This window comes from Thamnophis elegans, chromosome 2 (assembly GCF_009769535.1).
Source record: "Thamnophis elegans isolate rThaEle1 chromosome 2, rThaEle1.pri, whole genome shotgun sequence".
Classification (NCBI taxonomy): domain Eukaryota; kingdom Metazoa; phylum Chordata; class Lepidosauria; order Squamata; family Colubridae; genus Thamnophis; species Thamnophis elegans.
Window position 1 is genome coordinate 54,596,326 of NC_045542.1, and position 20,375 is coordinate 54,616,700.

The following is a 20,375-nucleotide window of genomic DNA, read 5'->3' on the forward strand; positions in this document are numbered from 1 at the left end:
TTTAAAGGCATAATTTGCGTAATTGCCATTTGCAAATATTTTGCTATAGTCCTAGTTCTGGGCGGAATTAGAAAGTCAGTCAATTTCTCTCTCCCCCCCCCCCTTCCTTATCAGATCTCCAAATTTCTGCATATCAGCTGTGGTATGTTTTTTGCACTTACCACTGACATCTTTACCCAGAATATTTCTGGCTTGCTTCACAGTGGCTTTAAGACAAAAAACTGGCCTCTGGAACACAAAAGAAGATCTTAACATAAGGACCTAGCTAGCAGGTGAACAGAATAGCATCATTAAAATGGGAAGGCTAATTATAAAAAATAATAACAACACAAATCTTCAGATTAATCTGGAATATAAACAACAGAGCATACTTGGAAACCCTTTTGCAACTAAATAAATAGAACAATTCCATCATAACAACCTACAAGTGAATGGAAAATTGGAGTTAGATCTTACCTCTAGCTCTTTGACCCTCTGTAATATAATTTGATGCTCTCCAGGATCAATACTGAAGGCCTGATTTGGATATTAGAAAAGAAATTTTCAGAGTGAGAATTTGGTTTCAATAAAATAGGAAAGCCTTTAAAGTAAAAACAACAACCGAACATGTGTTTCTTTTCAGAAGGACCTTTGGCAAAAAGGCCAAAGACAGAGTGGGGTGGGGGGTGGGGACTGGGAGGTGTGGGGAGAGGAAGACAGTGTGGGAGAAAAACAGAGGCAGGGTGCATCCTGCCTACCAATATACCCGTAGTTACTATATTGCAGAAAGTAACTATTTGTCCCATTAGCATTTGGGGGAGAGAGAGAGAGAGAGAGAGAGAGAGAGAGAGAGAGAGAGAGAGAGAGAGAGAGAGAGAGAGAGAGGGAGAGAGAGAGAGAGAGAGAGAGAAACCATACACTGAAAAAGAAAAAAAAGAATGTAGTCTTAAGTGTAGCCCCAAAGCCTTGGGGATGAATAATAAGATAGATGGATTTGGCTCTTTATCCCAACCTTTTGCACATATTCATAGAGCTCATCTGTATCAGTAACATGATTCTGTTCCACTTGGCCCACCCGATGGAGAATGGTGTAAAGGACCTCTTCGTACAGCAGAGTGAGCTGCAACAATAATGAAACAAAAATTAAAAACAGATCAGAATCAAATCAAGTAATTTGGCTTAGCAGGGTTGCCAACTATTTTACAGTTTGCAAATATCTTTTTACAGTTTAAAAGCAATACAAATTTATAAAAAAGAAGGAAAGGAAGGAGATAAGTAAACAAGAATATAAATGAAAGGGCCCATCTAAAAGCAGGAGCCTGTGGGAGTGCAACAGCGGGCTAGATGGACTAAAACGATTTGCCAAAGTCCAGCAGAAATTCAAAGTACGCCTGATGGATAAAAATATAAGAGCCGTTCAAGGAAAACTAGACTTCTCCTCAATTTGCCTTCTAAATTGTAGTAATAGTCTGTCGCAAGATGGATGAAAAGTAGATGATCAGAGTCCAATACACTTAGGTTAGGAAATGAAGGGAGGGAGAAGCATGTGAAGTGTGCAAAGATGGATAGGTAGACTGGAAAAGGTTCTCTCTTCTATCATTAACTATTTAATTTGCCGCTTTTTGACCGCTACTTCTTTTACTATCTTTTCCACAATTGGAAATCTTTTTGGAATCGAGGTGCTACAAGACAACTTTTGGTAGCTACTTGATTACTAGATCATTAATTGAACTACTAATAAGATACCCTGCCTTCTTTCATTTGTTGGGAAGATGGTGTTCATCAGTGATGTGGGTACCTCTAACAGGGACGTGCAGTCACTAGAGGCAGGGGAGGCGGGGCCTCACCAGTCTCCTGAGGGAAAGGAAAGAATTTTAAATAATTTTTAAAAAATAATTAAAGCCAGGGTAGTTGCTACCAGATTCCAAGTCACAGTGGCTTGGTGTCTGCTCAGTGTTAACTATGGGAGGAGGCCAGAGAACTCAGGGCCTCCTTTGCATAAGGAATTTTTCGCCTTTTAAAAGTTAAGAAAGGGTTAAAAAGCAAAAAAATTTGTATGCAAAGGAGACACTGATTCTCCCGCCTCCTGATCTGGAAGCAGCGAATCATGCCTGTGCAAGGGCACTTGAGTGACTGCGCAATCTAGCAGTTTCCATCGAGGGTGATTCTGGAGAGGTTGCTCTGGGCCGCCAGCCGCCGTTTCTTCAGCAGCAATTTCTTCTCTGCCCAGCATTTTCTATTGGGCGGCTTGGCACCTTTGCTGCAGACCGGGTCTTGGCGGCTCCTGCAATGCAAAGTGCCCCGCTGGGCACTTTGCATCACGGGAGCCGCCAAGCGCCGACATTCCTGCTGCCCCGGCATTCCTGCTGCCCCGGCCTGCAGCCAGCCCAGCACCAAGCGGGGAGGAGGAGGAGGAGGAGGAGGAGGAGAAGAGCGGTGAGTCCTTGTGCCGGCCATCTGGCCACGTGGGGAGCAGGTCGGGTGGGGGGGGTGGGCTGGCTGGCTGGGGAGGGGGGATCATGGCCGCTCAGGTGGCCCCCGCTGCTGCCGACAGCAGCTTGGGTGTCCCGGCACGGTCCGAGCTGAAGAAAGCGGAGGATTGTTCGTCGGAGGAGGCAAGGGGGCAAGGCGGTGGAGCGCGACGGCGGCGAGAAGCAGCTTGGACGGAGCTGGGAAACACCTAAGCTGCTGTCGGCAGCGGCGGGGGCCACCTGAGCGGCCATGATCACCCCTCCCCAGCCAGCCAGCCCACCCACCCCCCGCCCGACCTGCTCCCCGCCTGGCCAGCCGGCTGGCACAAGGACTCACCGCTCTTCTCCTCCTCCTCCTCCTCCTCCTCCTCCCTGCTCAGTGCTGGGCTGGCTGCAGGCCGGGGCAGCAGGATTGTTCATTGGAGGAGGCGGAGGGGGCAAGGCGGTGGAGCGCAATGGTGGCGAGAAGCAGCTTGGACGGAGCCGGGACACCCAAGCTGCTGGCGGTGGGGGCCACCTGAGTGGCAATGATCCCGGCTCTGCTGCTCCTCAGCAGCACCCAGGGTCAGCTTCGAGGTTAGCGCTCCATTCCGACGAGGCTACGGGGAATCCCGAAGGGTTGAACCCTGGGCCTCTGTCCAACCACCGTGGCCAGAGTGGCGATGGTCGAGCCCTTAGCCCTGGTCACCTAATCCGTGAGGATGGGTCTGCGTCTTGAGAACTGCAGTCCGGGAATTCCTCTCCTCGATCTCCCCTCCCGGGCCCTTAAGTCGGAGACCCGCATGCCTGGTTCATCTGGACGCGCAAGGTGAGGGCACGGGGAAATGGAGCTAAAGGGGAGGGAGGTCAGCACGCCCGGGTCAGCGGGGCACAATGCTCCGGCGGCGGAGGAGAAACACCTTCGATTTCTTCGCGTGGTTTTTTTCCCCCAGCTCAGTCGGGGAAGGTGGAAAAGCTCCCCAGAGTCCTTGCTACCCCTCGCCTCGATTCGCCTTTCCCCGCCCCAACTTTGCCCACCCGCGAACTGGAGTGATCCGGCTCTCCTAAATACATTTGACAGGTTGCAATTGTGGATTTCCACGCGCCTCTCTCCGTAGAAAGTCAGACACTGACTTTCAGTGGCCCGAGTCTTTTGGAATGTCCTTTTGGAATGTCAGCGGGGACGGAGGAGGCAGGGGGGCGAGGCGGCAGAGTGCGGCAGTGGTGAGAAGCAACACCCCTGCCGCTGTGTCCGACATGCGTCTCGTGTTTATGTCTGCCATAAACGCGAGACGCCTGTCGGACACAGCGGCGGAGACGTTGCTTCTCGCCGCTGCTGCACTCTTGCCTCACCAACGGTAACCCTCACTGCACGTCACTGACTTCTAATGAGTTGTGCTGAAAAGAAGGAATGTATTAAAAGAGACCATTGTATTCAAGCTTTTAATTCCATTTACAGTATGCAATTGTGGTGTGTGTTGTTGCCTTCTGTGCTGATTGAGCCCACCAAAGACAGACAGGAGGAAATACAATCTCTATGTTTACCACTCCCAAAGGGAGGAAGCAAGTCAACCTGATATGCTTTCTAAATCTCCAGCGGACCGCAGAGAGGAGAAATACAGTACAAGGTCATTAGGCAAAAAGGAATGGGAGGGTAGTGCCTGAGAGATCAGATCGCCTATAATACTTGCTAGCTACTCATTTTCTCATTTAAGCCTGTCAATTTGTTCCTGGGAGCCTGCTTATTGAACCAATCTGTGACTAATTTTGTAATAATACTGATTGACTTCATATTGCATTTCAATAGTCGAACGAGATGCTTGTGCAGAACATCTAAACATCTAAACCAGAGCTGTCAAACTCAATTTAATTGAAGGTTGCATCAGGGTGGGCTTGGCCAGGGTGGGCATGGCCAATTCGACATCTCTCGCGTTGGGGCACCTATGGTGGCCCAAGGGCTCTGCCAGTGAAAATGGAGTTCAGGAGGGCCACTCCATTTTCACTGGCAGAGGACTGCAGGAGGCTATCGCAGCTGAAGACGGGGCCGTTTTCACTGGCAGAGGCACTGTGGCCCGGTCATTTGCTGTTTCCAGCATGGCTCTGTGGGTCAGATCTAAGCACCACATAGGCCAACTACCTGATCTTATCTCTCAAGATTCCAATATAGTACAGCCTTTCTTTTCTAAATGAGCAAATAATTCTGATCAAATGTTTTCCCTAGGAGCTCACCCAGTGAAACCGCTGGGAGAATGTGAACTAAAAAGGGTCAGCATGATTTAGTGACGGTTCAAAATTATAACGGCACTGAAAAACAAGGACTTCTGGCTTTTCAGAAGTGTGTTTTTCACACTTACAACCATGGTTACGTCATCAAATTTTGGGAATTCGGCAACAGGCATGTATTTATGGCAATTGCAGTATCCAGGGATCACATGATCACCATTTGTAACCTTCCTGGCTAACGTCCAACAAGCAAAGTCAGTAGGGGAAGAGCCAGAGTCACTTAAAAGGCAAAGTTCACAGTTAACAATTGCTTTGCTTAGCAGCGGAAATTTTGGGCTCAATTTTGTAGGCCAAGGACAACTTGTGGATCTTTTCCCTGACCCAGCAGAATATACCTTATGGTCATTAATGAATGAGTTTCTTACCTCTCTCTTAGATAATTTATGGGAGAGATCCATCTACAGAAAGAAAGAAAAAACAATTTCACTTGATCTGCTGTAAATTCATTTTTTAACATGCCTAGACTGTAGTTGTTTTTTGGTGCAAAGAGTGAAATACCACTTCCCATTACCAATCTGTTCACATTCCCTTATCAGCAGGGCACCACGTGGGTGTAAAATGAGAAGTATTTTACAAACAATTTGTACACTGCACAATTGCTGGATTTCAGACACTGGGTTAAGGCATTGTTTATTTAACCATTAAAATATTGGTAGCACTTCTATATGGTTTTTGTGGTTTTATTTGCTGGTTTTATTCATATGGTATCATATCTATCATATAGAGGTAGAACTGTTCATTTTATTTCACCCAGGAACCTGATTTAATGATGGATTATATTAAAATTAATTTAAAATGAAGGAGTATATGAATCAGTACTGGCTATTTGCTTTTATTATGAATTGCTTATGTTGCTATATAATTGTTACTGATGAAACCAATATTTGCTGTTTGTTTCTGATATGATATACTGATAGAAATCATTTATTAGGAATTAAGCTTTGCTATTGGCTTCTGCTTATATTATTTTATACTGTCAGAAATAGTTAGGAATTAATTCTAGCTTAGTAAATTGAAACCTTAATACTGGTTGGCATTAGTGCAAAGTTTGTTATCTCGCTGCTGTATCTTGCTTCTATTTTTGGCTTCAAAGCTAGGCACATTCTTGAAAATATAGAAGAAATTGTTACCCAGGAATATCAGGCCCCATAGATAAAGGAACCAGAGTAGGGAGTTTTCCTGCCTCATAAATCCTAAAAGCATTCTGCCGAATAAACAACTTGGCCAAGGGGGAGGGAGAGCTGCCCCTACACAATGCTATAGGGAAGTTCCATAGATAAGGTGGACAGAGACAGGGACCTGAACAAAGAATGCTTTAAAGACCACCTTGGTAACGAACGAGTGGTGGGTTTCCATTTTTTTTACTACTGGTTCACTCATGCACGCAACACTTCTGTGCATGCACAGAAGCATCCGGACGGGTGGGCAGAGCCTCCCATCGCCATCACTACTGGTTCACCCAATCCGGACCGAATCAGGAGCAACCCACCTCTGTAATGAACCTTTGTCTCTGATTGGGTAAACTTTGTTTCTATCTGTGTAAAATGTATATAATACTCAGAGCCACACTCACAGTGTGTGGCTGTTCCTTACATGCATTTTGTTTGTATGTTTTGGGTATAGTTTTGTCACCCAGCTTTTGATATGGCCATAAATGAAAGCTGATATTTTTTGCAAACTTGGTCTCGAGTCTCATTCTCTTTGGCATCTCATTGGCTCAGGGAAACCTCTGGCACCTTACAAAATCAATCCAACGTTTTTCTTGAATTTTTAGTTAATTTTGTGTTTACTAATTTTTAAAAGTGATATATCGAAAATAGCACAGCTTCACTTTATATTTATATTAAATTATTGAAGCAGATGCATTATGCCAGGTACTTCTTAAGTACTACAAGTACTTAGGGGAACAAATTCTGCACAACTTTCTCCTCAGGAACACCAGTTTAATATACTATATATATATATTATATGCAGCTAATTCATTTATATAAAGCTAATTCAACAGCTTTGAACACACCATAGCTATTTTAGCCACTGCTAACAGACAAACAGCTATTTTCTTTACACTAATTTAATGTAAACAATATGATTCAATAATTGAATCTTCTGAAATTTCACACCCCATGATACTGAATGCATAGCTCAGGACTGTTCATAATGAAAAGTAACATAGAAATGCTTTGAATACATCAAGTAAAAAAACACACATAACTATCATATTCCATTTCTGAATAAACAGCATTATATAATATTCAGAAGAGAATTCAGAACTAGTAAACAAATAAATTTAATTACATAATAGAAAAGTTCACTATAATCTATCTCCCTACAGCATCAGCCTACATTTTGCTCTTTAAATTTCTCTGTTTTTTGATGATCAACAACAATCATGGTCTTCCTTTCAACCCACCAATTCTTAATAGAAAAGATCACTGATTTCAACTAACTCCATTTATTATTTATTCTTCCTTTACATCTGTTTTGCAATTCATTCCTCATGATAAACCATATTTAGCAGACAGTTAAAGCCAGAGGTCATGATTCCAAGACTGCTGTCAGAGCTACAAGGTTTGGAGACATCATAATTATTTATTTTGCAAGACAAAATAATCCTTCACTTTTTATAATCAGCAGACAAAAAGTTCTAGAAATGAATATTGCAGAAGCTTTAAGCCTTAGTTTGCATGCACTGGAAATGTTGCCCAGAGATTTTCTAGCCAGCATGATTGCTAATTGGGAAGGACAATTTGACAATGGGAAGAGTTTCCATGACCATCTACTCACAAGAGGTGGGATTTAGAAATATAATCCATTGCATTGCCTTCTCCAACTTGCGGAGTAAACTTGTTGGGCAAAAGATAAACACACACACACATACACACACACACACGCTCAGAACAGGTGATACTGTACATTTAACTACAAGAATTGTCAGCGACAACAAGTAGCTTTAAGAGCTGATATTTAGTTATGAAAACTAATAAAAAGAAATCCTGAGAATGTGTTCTTAAAATTAATAGGACAAAACATGTGTGGTATGTGCCCCCCTGACATTTCAAACCTCTGCTACTAAAAAAGCTATTAACTGCACTTGGGCCCCTCCAAAAATGGATCCTGCAAATAATACTGGATTTTGTGTTCTTTTATAGCAGAATAACCCAAGCATTGTTTTCACTAAACCTGTCCACCCCACTTCTGAAAAAGCAGAAACTTCCCACTATACTTACAACAGTCAGCATTATAATTTATTTTGTAACTATTATAGGTAGTCCTTGCTTAATGATTACTCATTCAATGACCATTTGAAATTATGACAACATTGTACATATGATAGTTATGACTGATCCCCAAAATTACTATTGTCACAGTATCCCCATGTCACATGATCATGATTTCCAACCTTCCCAGAGAGATTCCCACAACCAAAGTCAATAGAGAAGCCAACAGGAAGTCAGAAGTTGTGATCACATGTCAGCCTCATTTAATGACCTGTGCTGATTTGCTTTATAATGGCAACAGAAGACTGCTGGGATTGTCATTGCTAAGTGAGGTGGTCACCAGAGGTATTCATCAGATTCCGACCACTTCTGGAGAACCAGTAGCGGAAATTTTGAGTAGTTCGGAGAACCGGTAAATACCACCTCTGACTAGCCCCGCCCCCATCTACTCTCTGCCTCCCAAGTCCCAGCTGATTGGGAGGGAATGGGGATTTTGCAGTAACCTTCCCTTGGAGTGGAGAGGACATGGAGATTTTACAGTATCCTTCCCCTGCTACGCCCACCAAGGCATGCCTTGCCCACCAAGCTAAGCCCACAGAACTGGTAGTAAAAAAAATTGAACCCCACCATTGATGGTCATGTGACATTGCACTTTACTCCCACATCACTTACCAATGGAAATTTTGGTCCCAATTACCTTCCTTCCAATTATCACCATTAAGTAAGGATTACCTATAAGGGGATGTCAAACTTGTAGCATCAGATTGTCATCATGTGATGTATCATGACTTTTCCCCCTTTTGCTAAACCAGGGTGGGCGTGGCCAGTGCGTGACACATCCGGCCCACGGGCGATGAGTTTGACACCCCAAACCTATAATATTCTGACACTACCAAATTTACAAAACAAGGTGGGAATGAGGATTAACTGAGTGAGGAGAATTCAAAAAGATAGAGTACTTCCAGCTTAGCTCTTGGTGACCACACAGATAAATCCACATAGTTATCTTGGTAACAAGTGGGTTGCCATGGCTTTCTTTTGGGATGCATTAATTTCCCAGTCTAGGCAGCAGTTCTGGAATTACTTAGACATCTCCCTTTCAAGGACTCACCATCTCAGACTCTGATTTGAGGGGTGTTTTTTTTAAAGGAAAGTTTGTTCCTTTTAAACTCCATGCTAAAGTAGGAAGTAGAATCCACGTCCCATCAGATGCAGCTGAACTACATTTTCCAGCATTTCACACTGCATTTTCACATTAGTCAGGTTTTAAAAAACCAACTGGAGTGGGGGAGTAATTCTCTACAATTGCAATCAAGTGACGAAACTGTCCCCTTGACTTCTACTTTCAGTTTAAGAGACAGAACTAGAAAAAAATGGTTTTGTTGTCCCTATATGCTCCCTACCTTCTCCAAAGCCTTTTAATGTTTTCAAACGCATTTCTTTATTTTAACAATCAATATTATAAAGATCTTGAGGCATTCTGTGGAATCTACTGAAGTGTGATTTTTAAGTGTGACTTTGTTTAAAAGCAGAAGTGCCTTATCACCTCCATAATGAATGATTATTTATTTTAGGCAAACTTACACAATTGAGTGTGTTACAGGAAAATATGAACTATTGCTATCAGGAGATTGGAAAAAAATAGCTTGAAAATGGGAAGGAGATTTTTGGGAGGGGGGATGGGCTGGGCTTTGCCATACATTATGCAAAAGATAGAAAGTGCAGCGACACATTTGCTACTTCTGTAATTAAGACAATGTGGGAGGCTGAGAGGAAGATTATGGACTCTTACTGCCCTACCAGATTATGTTTTGCTTTCTGAATAATAGTTAAAACCCAATGTTGAATTAAAGCTAGTCTTCCAATTTCTATATTTCCCACCTCAGAAATCAGTAGTTTAAGAGAATGATGATCAGATAGGTTGACCATAAAATTGTTTGATGGACACAGATGTCATACAAAGATAGAATGTGGTTTGATTACAGTTATTTTGTGTGAACTGACTACTGTGGCTTGCAAATTATGGTTCACTACTTAAGAGCTATGCTCTCTAATCCCTTTATGGTTTATTTGATACATCACAGTTAAATTATGATTTAGAGCAATATGCAAACTAAGATGAGAGTAACAAGGCCCTGGAAAGTTAATCAGTATTTATCAGTCATTGGGAGAGGAAGTTAGCTACTCAGAGGAATTCCATACTCAGAAAATGTTTAATAGTGGTTAATAATATAAATACAAAATACAATGGAGTTTGAATCTGCAAAACCTCTTCTCCAAAGCACCTGAAGGAAGAACAAGAAGCAACAGATGGAAACTAATCAAGGAGAGAACTCACTTACAACTAAGGTGACAGAACAATTAATCAGTGAAATAAGTTGCTTCTAGAGGTTGTGGGTACTCCAACGCTGGAAGTTTTTAAGAAGAGACTGGACAACCATTTGCCTGAAATGGAATTAGGGTCTCCTGCTTGAGCAGAGGGTTGGCTAGAAGACTTCCAAAGTCATTTCCAGTTCTGTTATTCTTTTCTATGCTTGTCTGTATTGATCATATTTTAACATTCAAGTTTGCATGTTGTTTCTAAAAAAAATAAGTCCCTCTCTAGATAGGAACTAGCAAGGCTACAGTACTGAAGCAGGTCCTCATTCTGTTCTGAGCCTTTGGCAAGTCATGAGCACAGCAGACTTTTCTATTCCATTTCAGAGGTCAAACCAGGAAAGCAGCTTAATAACTCTTATAGTATCTAACAGCACTCCTAAGGGTTTCAGCATCTTTTCGAATTAAAGCAGAATGTGAAAGAGAAAGGAGGGGGAAAAAGGCTGATTGCAGTTAAGCCCCACCACCTACGTTTTTGCTGTCTTCTGGGGGGTTTCCCATCATTGGGGTCTCGCTCTCAAGCTCCATGCTGGGATGGACTGGGGAAGGGGTAAGCCGAACGGAGGATGCCATCAGAACATGCCCCTGTTTTCAGACAGAAGCTGACCCACAAAGTCAGAAGTCTGTCTTTCCTAGTGTGAGGCGGCTCCCATCAGCTCTCACATGCTGAAGAGGAAACCACACTCTTTTATCACTCTGACCATTGTAGCAACAAACGGAAATTGAAGCGGGGCTCTCTTTCCCAGCTTATACCTTACAGTTCTCTAAACACTGAGTTCTCTCCCCAATGCTGAATATACCCTAGAGAAATTACTTGTCCTCCTCTGATGGCTTCTCTGCAGTCACAACTCCCTGGAGCTAAATCTGGATGCAAACCAGTGGTGGGATTCATCCAGTTCGCACCACTTTGGGAGAACCAGTTGTTAACTTTCTGAGTTTGGTGAGTTGGTTGTTGGAAGAAATCATTAGGGCAGAGAAACGGTTGTTAAATTGTTTGAATCCCACTACTGATGCAAACTCTCTAAACCAGTGGTGAAATTATTATTATTTTAGTACTGGTCCTATAGGGGTGGTTTGGTGGTCATGGCAGGGGAAGGATACTGCAAAATCCCCATTCCCACCCCACTCTGGGACCAGCCAGAGGTGGTATTTGCCGGTTCTACTCAAAATTTCTGCCAATGGTTCTCCAGAACCTGTCAGAACCTGCTGGATTTCACCTCTGCTCTAAACCAATGTTTCTCAACCATGCTGGCTAGGGAATTCTGGGAGTTGAAGTCCATACATCTTAAAGTTGCCAAGGTTGAAAATCACTGCTCTAAACAGATTAATATAAATTTGCACTCATGTTGCCCCAAGTAGAAAGGACAACGATGGACTTCTAAGAGAGCACTGCCAGAGGCTAACCAGACCAAGCATCTTTTATACCTTATCCGTTATGGGTGATGTATTCTTCATCAGGTTTGTATTACTGTTTTTGTTATCTTGAAACTAATTATCCAACATATGTAATCCACAGGCGGCTTCAGCTTTGAAATAAAGTTCAGGAGCAAAACAAGTTCCACAGAGCAAGTTCCATAAACTTGGTGCTCTTCTCCAAGGCCAGGTTGAAGTTGACAGATGACAGATTAACAGAGTTGGAAGGGGCCTTATAGGTCATCTGGTCCATTCCCCCACTCCCGCTCAAGCAAGAGACCCTACACTATTTTTTCTGACAAATGGCAGTCCAATCTCTTCTTAAAAGTCTCAGCTGATGAAGCCTCCACAACATCCAAAGGCAACTTCTGTTCCATTGGTTGATTGTTCTCACTGTCAGAAAGTTCCTCCTTATTTCTAGGTTGAATCTCTCCTTGGTCAGTAAAGGGGATTAATTTTTTTTCCCCACAGGATGGGTTGGATTTTTTTAGGCCGTGGCAATTGCAAAACTGACTAGTTATTTTCCAGACAGGCCTGGCATGAGGCAACTTGCTTGTGGCATGAAAAGGCTTCGCTGATAAGCACTGATATGAAACAGACCTCCAAGAAGGAAGGCCTGCTCTGTGTCAAGCCAGTACATTTTCTCAGAAACGGAAACAGATCAAGACAGGGTCAAATATGCCTGTCTTTTCTTCACCAAGAAAAAACAACATGTTTCGGCTTAGATCTCAGATCTGATTTTGTCTTCCTTAAAAACACCAGTAAGGAGGCTTGGGGTGTGTGTGTCAAGGACCAGTGTTAACATGGGGGACAAGGCTGAATAATAGATGCGGCCTTATCACTGGATACAAAACTGCACTGGATTTGGGAGTATCTGGGGAGGGAGGGAGGGAGTCCTTGTTTTTCTTAACTGGCACATATTTTAAGGTGTCCACCACAATTTCCATGCCTTTCTCCTCTCAAAATGAAAATAAATGGAGCTGTCAGTTTTTAGCCTTCATGAGGGCTGCTAAAAGGGAAAGAAAGATTCACTTGCATTGTCAGTAGTGCATACTTTCACCTCCAGTTGTTCTCTAAGATCTTTTAGCATCGATGTTCTTTTTCTCAAACAAGGTTCACTATCAACCAAACAACTCTAGTCAAGCTGGCTGGGAATGCTGGGAATTGTAATCAATTAGAGCTGTGAGGGCGAACCTATAGCATGCATGTCACAGGTGGCACGCAGAGCCCACTCTGTGGGCACGCAAGCCATTGCCCAGCTCAGCTCCACCGCGGATGCCTCCCACTGGCCAGCTGGTCTTTGGGTCTACGCCGTATATGGCAGGGGTGGGTTTCAACTGGTTCGCGGCGGTCCCTGCGAACCGGTTGGTCGCCGAACCCGGAAGTAAGTAACTTCCGGGAATGGCGAAGGGCGCCCCTGCCCGCCCGCGGTCCTTACCCGGTTTTGACGAGTTCTGCGCTTCCACGCATGCGCAGGACGCATACAGCACCTGTGCGATCGTCCAGGAGCAGCTGGAGCGTCACGCAGACGCTAGTACGCATGCGTGCACCGCGCACGTGCACAAGGCCGCCGGCCCCGTTCCAACCGAACCGGTTGGAATGGGGCAAGAAACCCACCCCTGGTATATGGGGTGGGTGGAGCGCATGGGGCAGATGCGTGCACATGCACAGGGGACACGTGTGCATGTGGTGGTTGAATGAGTATGCAGGGGGAATGTGGGGGTCATCTGCGCATGTGTGGGTGTACATGGAGTGTACATGTGGTCACATGCACATGCACAGGGCGGGTGAGGAATGCAGGGGGGTCACACATGCATTGCATTATGGGTGCACACATGCACGCTTTCGACACGGGATGACTAAAAGGTTAGCCATCACTGATCTAGAGGTCACCAGATTGGGAAATCTGCTGCTTTTCCTCTCATTATTTCTTTGGTTTGGGATTTCTTTTTTCTATTTAGTCTTGTTGACTGCTAGAGCTCTTTCTTTGTCCTTAAGTACACAGTTCTGAGATGGAGATAACCTCCAAGCTCGACAAACAACCAGAAAGCCCTGCCAAAGATTAACATGGATCGTTGGTGGTGATTGCTATTAGTATGTAGCGGGAAACAAATGCTGTGAAAGTCTGGGAAAAATAAGAGCTACATGTAAGAAGTACCCCCATGTTCAGTGTAGTAATGAGGGTTCTAGATTTGGACTGAGAGAATCCAGGTTCAACGTTTTATTCAATTATAAAGCTTAACAAGGTGACTGTATTAGTCCAACCTACATCCAAGGCAGTTCAAACTTTTTTAGAACCTCTTCTGTAGGTGTGGCCTGCTTTGTGGGAGTGGCTTGCCAGCCATGTGACTGGGTGGGAGTGGCTTGCCAGCCATGTGACTGAGTGGGAGTGGCTTGCCAGCCATGTGACTGGGTGGGCATGGCCAACTTGTAAAATGTGGTGAAACTCACTTAACAATGCTCTTGCTTAGCAATCAAAATGTTGGCTCAGAAACTCTGGTATTTGAAGCACGCAAGTCTTAAAGCTGTCAAGTTACAAGACCTTTGCACCCCTAACCCTTTAGAAAAAAAACCCCAGGGGTGCTCAAACTTGACAGCTTTAAGACTTGTGGACTTCAACTTCCAGAATTCCTCCTCCAGTCATGTTGACTCAGGAACTCTGCCATTGAAGTGTGCAAGTTTAAAGCTGTCAGGTTACAAGACCCTTGCACCCCTAACCCTTTAGAAAAAAAAACCCCAGGGGTGTTCAAACTTGACAGCTTTAAGACTTGTGGACTTCAACTCCCAGAATTCCTCCTCTCGTTCTTCATCTTGATGATGTGCGGACGGGCGGGGGGAGGGAACTGGAACCGGTTCTAAACGGCACGGTAGATTTGTGGAACCTCTTCTACAGAAGAGGTTAGAACTGGCAGGAATCCACCCCTGATCCAAGGTAATTGCAGTGTGTGAATTGAAGGGGAAACTCCTGTAAATGGCCTTCAGCTCAGAGAAAACAATGGTGTTAAACTTATAGGACACATACCTCACGACTGATGGACTCAGCCATGATTATAAATGTGATAATAAATAAAGAGGATTTTAAAAAAAGAGAAAATGTTCATGCAAATTTGAAAAGACAGCTGACTGGAGGCCTTGGGCCAGATAATTAAAGCTAAGTGTTTGGTGGAGGGTGCACACTGGCATCATCTACCATAACATAACATCAATCAAGCCACCTACAACAACAGATAAAGAAACATCCCCCTTGAGGCATTTCAGCTCTATGACCATCCTCTCTTTGGCAGGTGAGCTTCCTCCATTTCCTCTCCTGTGGAGTTTACAATGTGGCACTTAAGATTCCATATTCATGATGGGATGTCAAAGAGCAGAGAGAGAAGAAGGAAATAACAACCACCCATAGAATTGTAGATTTAACAAAATCTCTATTAAGAATCAACTCATTCTCTATTAGAAATGTAGCAAACCTGATGCAGGAACTAAGAAGGGCCCTGTAACCCCCAAAGGGATCTTCCTCCAAGTTCTAGAGCAGTGATGGCTAACCTTTTTGGTGCTGAGTGGCCAAAGTGCACACGCATAACCCCAAAATGCAATGCGAGCGCCCTCCATGCATGCCCCCCACCCCCCACACATGCACTCCTCCCCCCTGCACATGCGTGCATGCCCCCCTTTACCCATTTTTGACTACCAGGTTGATGCAGGAGGCTTTCCAGGCCCAAAATGGGGCACAGGGGGCCTTGCAAGCCCCGCTCCCAGCACTCCGTTTTGGCTTCCAGTTGATACAGGAGGTCTTCCAGTCCCAAAATGGGGGATGGGGTGCACACGTGAGCGGACTCCCAAAATGCAATACAAGGAACCCCTGCACATGCACCCCACACATGCGCATGCATGGCAGAGACCAGCTGGCTGGTGGGAGGTGCATGCACTTCCAAGGTGGAGCTCGGTTGGGGCAGTGGCTGGCGTGCCCACAGAGAGGGCTCTGCGTGCTGCTTATGGCACGTGTGCCATAGGTTTGCCATCACGCTGCCTACTTGAGCCAGAACAAACTTGGACTGCCTTGCTTGACATGAGGCAACTATCTATTAGGCTTTTGCTTTAGACTGTTGACCATACAGTAACAGAGTTGGAAGGGACCTTGGAGGTCTTCTAGTCTAACCTCCTGCTTAGGCAGGAAACCACTTCAGACAAATGGTTATCCAATCTCTTCTTAAAAACATCCAATGTTGGAGCATTCACAACTTCTGGAGGCAAGTTGTTCCACTGATTAATTGTTCTAACTGTCAGGAAATTTCTCCTCAGTTCTAAGTTGCTTCTCTCCTTGATTAGTTTCCTCCCATTGTTTCTTGTTCTACCCTCAGGTGCCTTGGAGAATAGCTTGACGCCCTCTTCTTTGTGGCAACCCCTGAGATATTGGAACACTGCTATCATGTCATCCCTAGTCCTTCTTTTCATCAGTCTAGACATACCCAGTTCCAGCAACCATTCTTTATATGTTGCTAATACAATTTAAAGCGTTGCATTTGGAAATTCTAGTTGTTGCCATCTTAGTTTGTCTTTGAAAAACAAACACATGTCCCATAATTACTATTGTTTCAAATATCAAGTATACAAATCCTTTCCCTTCAAAGAAGATTAGAATGTAGCACAAACTTTTCTTTTAAACATTAATGCTTTGATGGCCTGTAGGAAAAACAGATTTGGTTATTGAAAAAACAGCAGCAATCCTAAACTGGATCCTTGATCCACAAACAAGCAATTGCAATTGCACCATTACCCCCAGGATATGCCCAAATTACCCCAATTTAACAGCCACTGCTCTAGGACATGAAACATCAAAAATGATGATTAGAGCATAGTTGGACATTTTAATCTCATCAAGTACAGGTACGGTATGAGCCCAGGATAAGGCTATACCATGTTGGTAAGAGAGGCAAAACATTCTTACTTCTCACTTTACATTTTGCATCCATGCTTATAATCCAATGGCCTTATTTCAGATGCCTGATTCATTTTGGGGAGGGGGGGAACCAATTGCGTACATACAGTGACGTGCTGTGAAGTTTATGGCTGGTGAGGCAAAAATAAAGAAAGCAGCTTTTGCCTGCCCCGCAGCTATGTCCGAAATAGAGGCGCCCTGCAGCTATGTCCGACCCAGCTACGGGGCGCGGGACGTCTCTATGTCAGACAGAAGTGGCGGGGTCCTTTCTTTTGGCTTTTGCCCGCCCCACAGGGCAAACACTTCCACCTTGCAGGTGCTGGAGCCGCAGGCCACCAGGAGTACGTCCCGCCTGCAGCAGAAGAGCGCCAGTTCCTGCTTCAGAGAGATGACTTGCTGCGACCCGAAGGGGTGCAGGTGGTAGACCTGCACCATGGCTCCAGCTCGCCCAGGCTCCGCACCCAAAATCAACTGTCTCCTGCACGATCCTCGTCTCGTAGCCGCGGCAAAGGCTACCGCTTCCACAAAGGGCCCCGCCTCAGGCCGGTCAGCTGGAAGGAGCCATTAGTCGCGCCCCCAATCCAGCCACCGCTTCCCGCGAAGGCAGCTTCTCTATCGGAGGCTGCTTGAAGCCATTTATACCAGGCGACAGGGCTTAAGGCTGCAACCTGCAGTCGTTTACCTTCTCTAAGGCAGTTTAGACATGCATAGCCGCTTCTGTCTGACATAGAGGCATCCCGCGCCTCGCAGCTGGGTCAGACATAGCTGCGGGGCGTGGGACGCCTCTATGTCAGACAGAAGCTGCGGGGCGCTTTTTTTCGGCTTTTGTCCTGCGGGGCGGGCAAAAGCCTCTTTCTTGACAGCAGGCAAAAGGTGCTTTCAAGAAAGAGGCTTTTGGCCGCTCGCCATAGACGCGAGATGCGGGGAGTAGGTTGGGTGGGGGGGGGGGTGGGCTGGCTGGCTGGGCTCAGGTGGCCCCCACCGCCAGCAGCTTGGGTGTCCCGGCTCCGTCCGAGCTGAAGAAAGTGGAGGATTGTTCGTCGGAGGAGGTGGGGGGGCAAGGCGGCGGAGCGCGGTGGCGGCGAGAAGCAGCATTTTTCGCCTTTTAACCCTTGCTTAACTCTGCTCAAGTGATCATAAAGATAGACTAAAGGAGGCACATGGTTCTCTCGCCTCCTCCTGCAGTTAAGCACTAAGCAGAGTCATCCACTGTGACTCTGGCAGCAACTACCTCAGTCTTTTTCCTTTTTAATTTTTTTTTCATGATGACAGTGGTGAGGCCCTGCCTTCACTGACTGCAGGTCCCTGCGTACATAGTACATAGATCTTCAGTTTCATTATGCCCAGATTTCTAAACAATCAGTAGCAAACCTTAAGGTACCTAGAGCAACTTTGATACCAATACTTACAATCTTCTGTGTACAAGCAGAATTCATTTGTGTGCTTTTTTAGAAGCAGTTGATCTCTTTCATATACTTGCCGTCAGGATATCTGAGCACCATTTCTCTGAAACATATAGCACATCCTCCCTTATGAAAGGCCTTCTGTGTCTTTAACATCTGGAGAAGCGATTAGTGTACTTTAGCTTCTTTAGAGCCCTTTGTTTCTGATGTTCAATAGTTCTAGTGTGCATTTCTGCATAGCCTTTGCAATACAGTGTCTGTTGGACCACATTAACATCAAACATTAACATCTAGTGCTAGTTTTCCTAGGCACAGACCATGTTACAAGTCAATAGTTTTTCTACTACGAGCTCAGACTTCGCTGTAGCCCCTTGGCACTTGTAGCTTCTGTTTTCTCACTCAACTGCCCCACTGACTGGAGAATGCAACAAAAGTGAATAAAAGGCATTCAGCTGCCAAAGACTGCTCACTCGTTCTGATTTCTCTGAGTAGGGGTGAAAATTCATCTTAAACCTGTCTTCTTTATAGATATGTTGAGCCAACTGCCATACACCTTCACTATATTGCATTGCACTGCCCTGATTGGAGGGAAGAATCCGATGACGCTTTAGCACTACATGACTTACTGACCACAAGGGGACAGTGTCATGTGGAAAGCTAAAGATTTCCTCTGTGTTTCCCATTCCTGCTTTTTGTCTAAAAGAGTGCCCATCTCATGTCAATTCATTCTTTTTTTTCTCCCAGGCATACATCAGAGGTGGTATTCTGCCAGTTCATCCTGGTTCGGGTGAAACGGTAGTGGCAACGGCAAGAGGCTCCGCCCACCCACCCAGACATCATCACAGACACTCTGCGCATACGCAGGAGGTTCTGCACATACGCAGAAGCGCCGGCACGCTCCCAGTTCCGAACCAGTAGTAAAGATTACAGCATTTCAGACCTGGCACACATGATTACAGAACACATGTTCTCGACTTTCCTCCTTAATAGGATGTACAGACAGTCCTCGACTTACAACAGTTCATTTAGTGACCATTACAAAGGCCCTGAATTTACTGACTTATGACCATTTTTCATACTTACGATTGTTGCAGCATTCCCAGGCACTTGGCAACTGAATCATATTTATGATGATTGCAGCGTCCTGGGATCATGTGATCAATTTTTTGTGACCTTCTCCCAATGGGGAAGCCAGATTCACTTAACCAACCATGTTATCCATTTAACAATTGCAGTGATTCACTTAACAACTGTGGCAAGAAAGGTCCTAAAATGGGGCAAAACTCACTTAACAACTATCTTGTTTAGCAATAGAAGTTTTGGACTTAATTGTGGTCATAAATCTAGAACTATCTGTAACTAGCTACCAGTAGTGCTGAGTTTTGTTCATCTCCATCATGCATTTCCTGCATATACCAATCTGTTCTACTGTAGTTACTATATAAGACCTACAATACTTCATTAATCATTGCTCAGGGCAGATTTCTGCTCACACGCGGGATTAGCAAAAATATGTAAATGGGTTTAAATCCTATTAAAGACAATTGAATATGGGTACTGTGGTGACTCTTCCTAAATTCACCAATCTGCTGATGAAAAGCCTCAGAACTACCTGACAGAGCCATGAGCTTAAACATTTTTCATAATTCTACCAGTCCATTAATAATACTTCCTTGCTGGTATAATGACTGTTAGAACATCCTGCATAGATTTTGAAACCTCTTATATACAACTTTTTAAGAGGAATCCTCTTATATATCACAATAGCCAGAACTTTAAAAAAAAAACTGTGGAGTTTACAAAAAAACTTTGCTTACCTCTCTTGTGTTGATCGTTCTGCAGATCTGAGTTTCCTTAGATTCTTCTAAAAATAGTTACCTAGAAATAGAAGAATTTAGCTTTGTATATTCTCAGTCATCCATGGGAAATTTTTCAAAATGATTCACTTCTTTTTAGCTCAAAGCTATAGGGCTGGTGTGGGGGTGGTTAAGTTCAATGTGATAATTACGCAAATGTCAATGATACTCAAGGAAAAACTTAGCTGTGTAAAAACCAAAATCACCTCATTTCACAATAAACAGCAGATGTTGAAGAAAAGCCATTTATAAGAAACCAAAAGATTTAACACTGCTTCACTACATTTTCAGAGGGATCATTACCCAACTTCCTGAAAGCCACATTATTCATTACCATAAAACCAAACAATGTATAACTTCAGGGTATGTCTAATTTTGAAATGAATTGGGTTGATTTATACATTATTAGGCACCTTTATAATTATAGAGGCCCAAGTGAATCCACTACATTGAAGATCTAGAAA

General features: G+C 44.3%; 1 protein-coding gene across 2 annotated transcripts in view; it reads right to left on the reverse strand.

Annotated features, from left to right (window-relative positions):
* UNC13D (unc-13 homolog D) overlaps window positions 1-19,963 on the reverse strand; it is a 64,686-nt gene extending 44,723 nt beyond the window's left edge. The window contains exons 1-5 of one of the 2 annotated variants that reach the window (XM_032212278.1): window positions 10,778-10,953; window positions 5,078-5,110; window positions 992-1,099; window positions 457-516; window positions 162-228 (exon numbers count right to left, since the gene is read on the reverse strand). In XM_032212278.1, the coding sequence (XP_032068169.1) occupies window positions 162-228; window positions 457-516; window positions 992-1,099; window positions 5,078-5,110; window positions 10,778-10,879 (370 nt within the window). In that variant the 5' untranslated portion in view covers window positions 10,880-10,953. Of the gene's footprint in view, window positions 1-161; window positions 229-456; window positions 517-991; window positions 1,100-5,077; window positions 5,111-10,777; window positions 10,954-19,872 lie in introns of those variants that run through there. The other variant, XM_032212279.1, reaches the window with a different exon arrangement.
* Window positions 19,964-20,375: the final 412 nt, after the last annotated feature.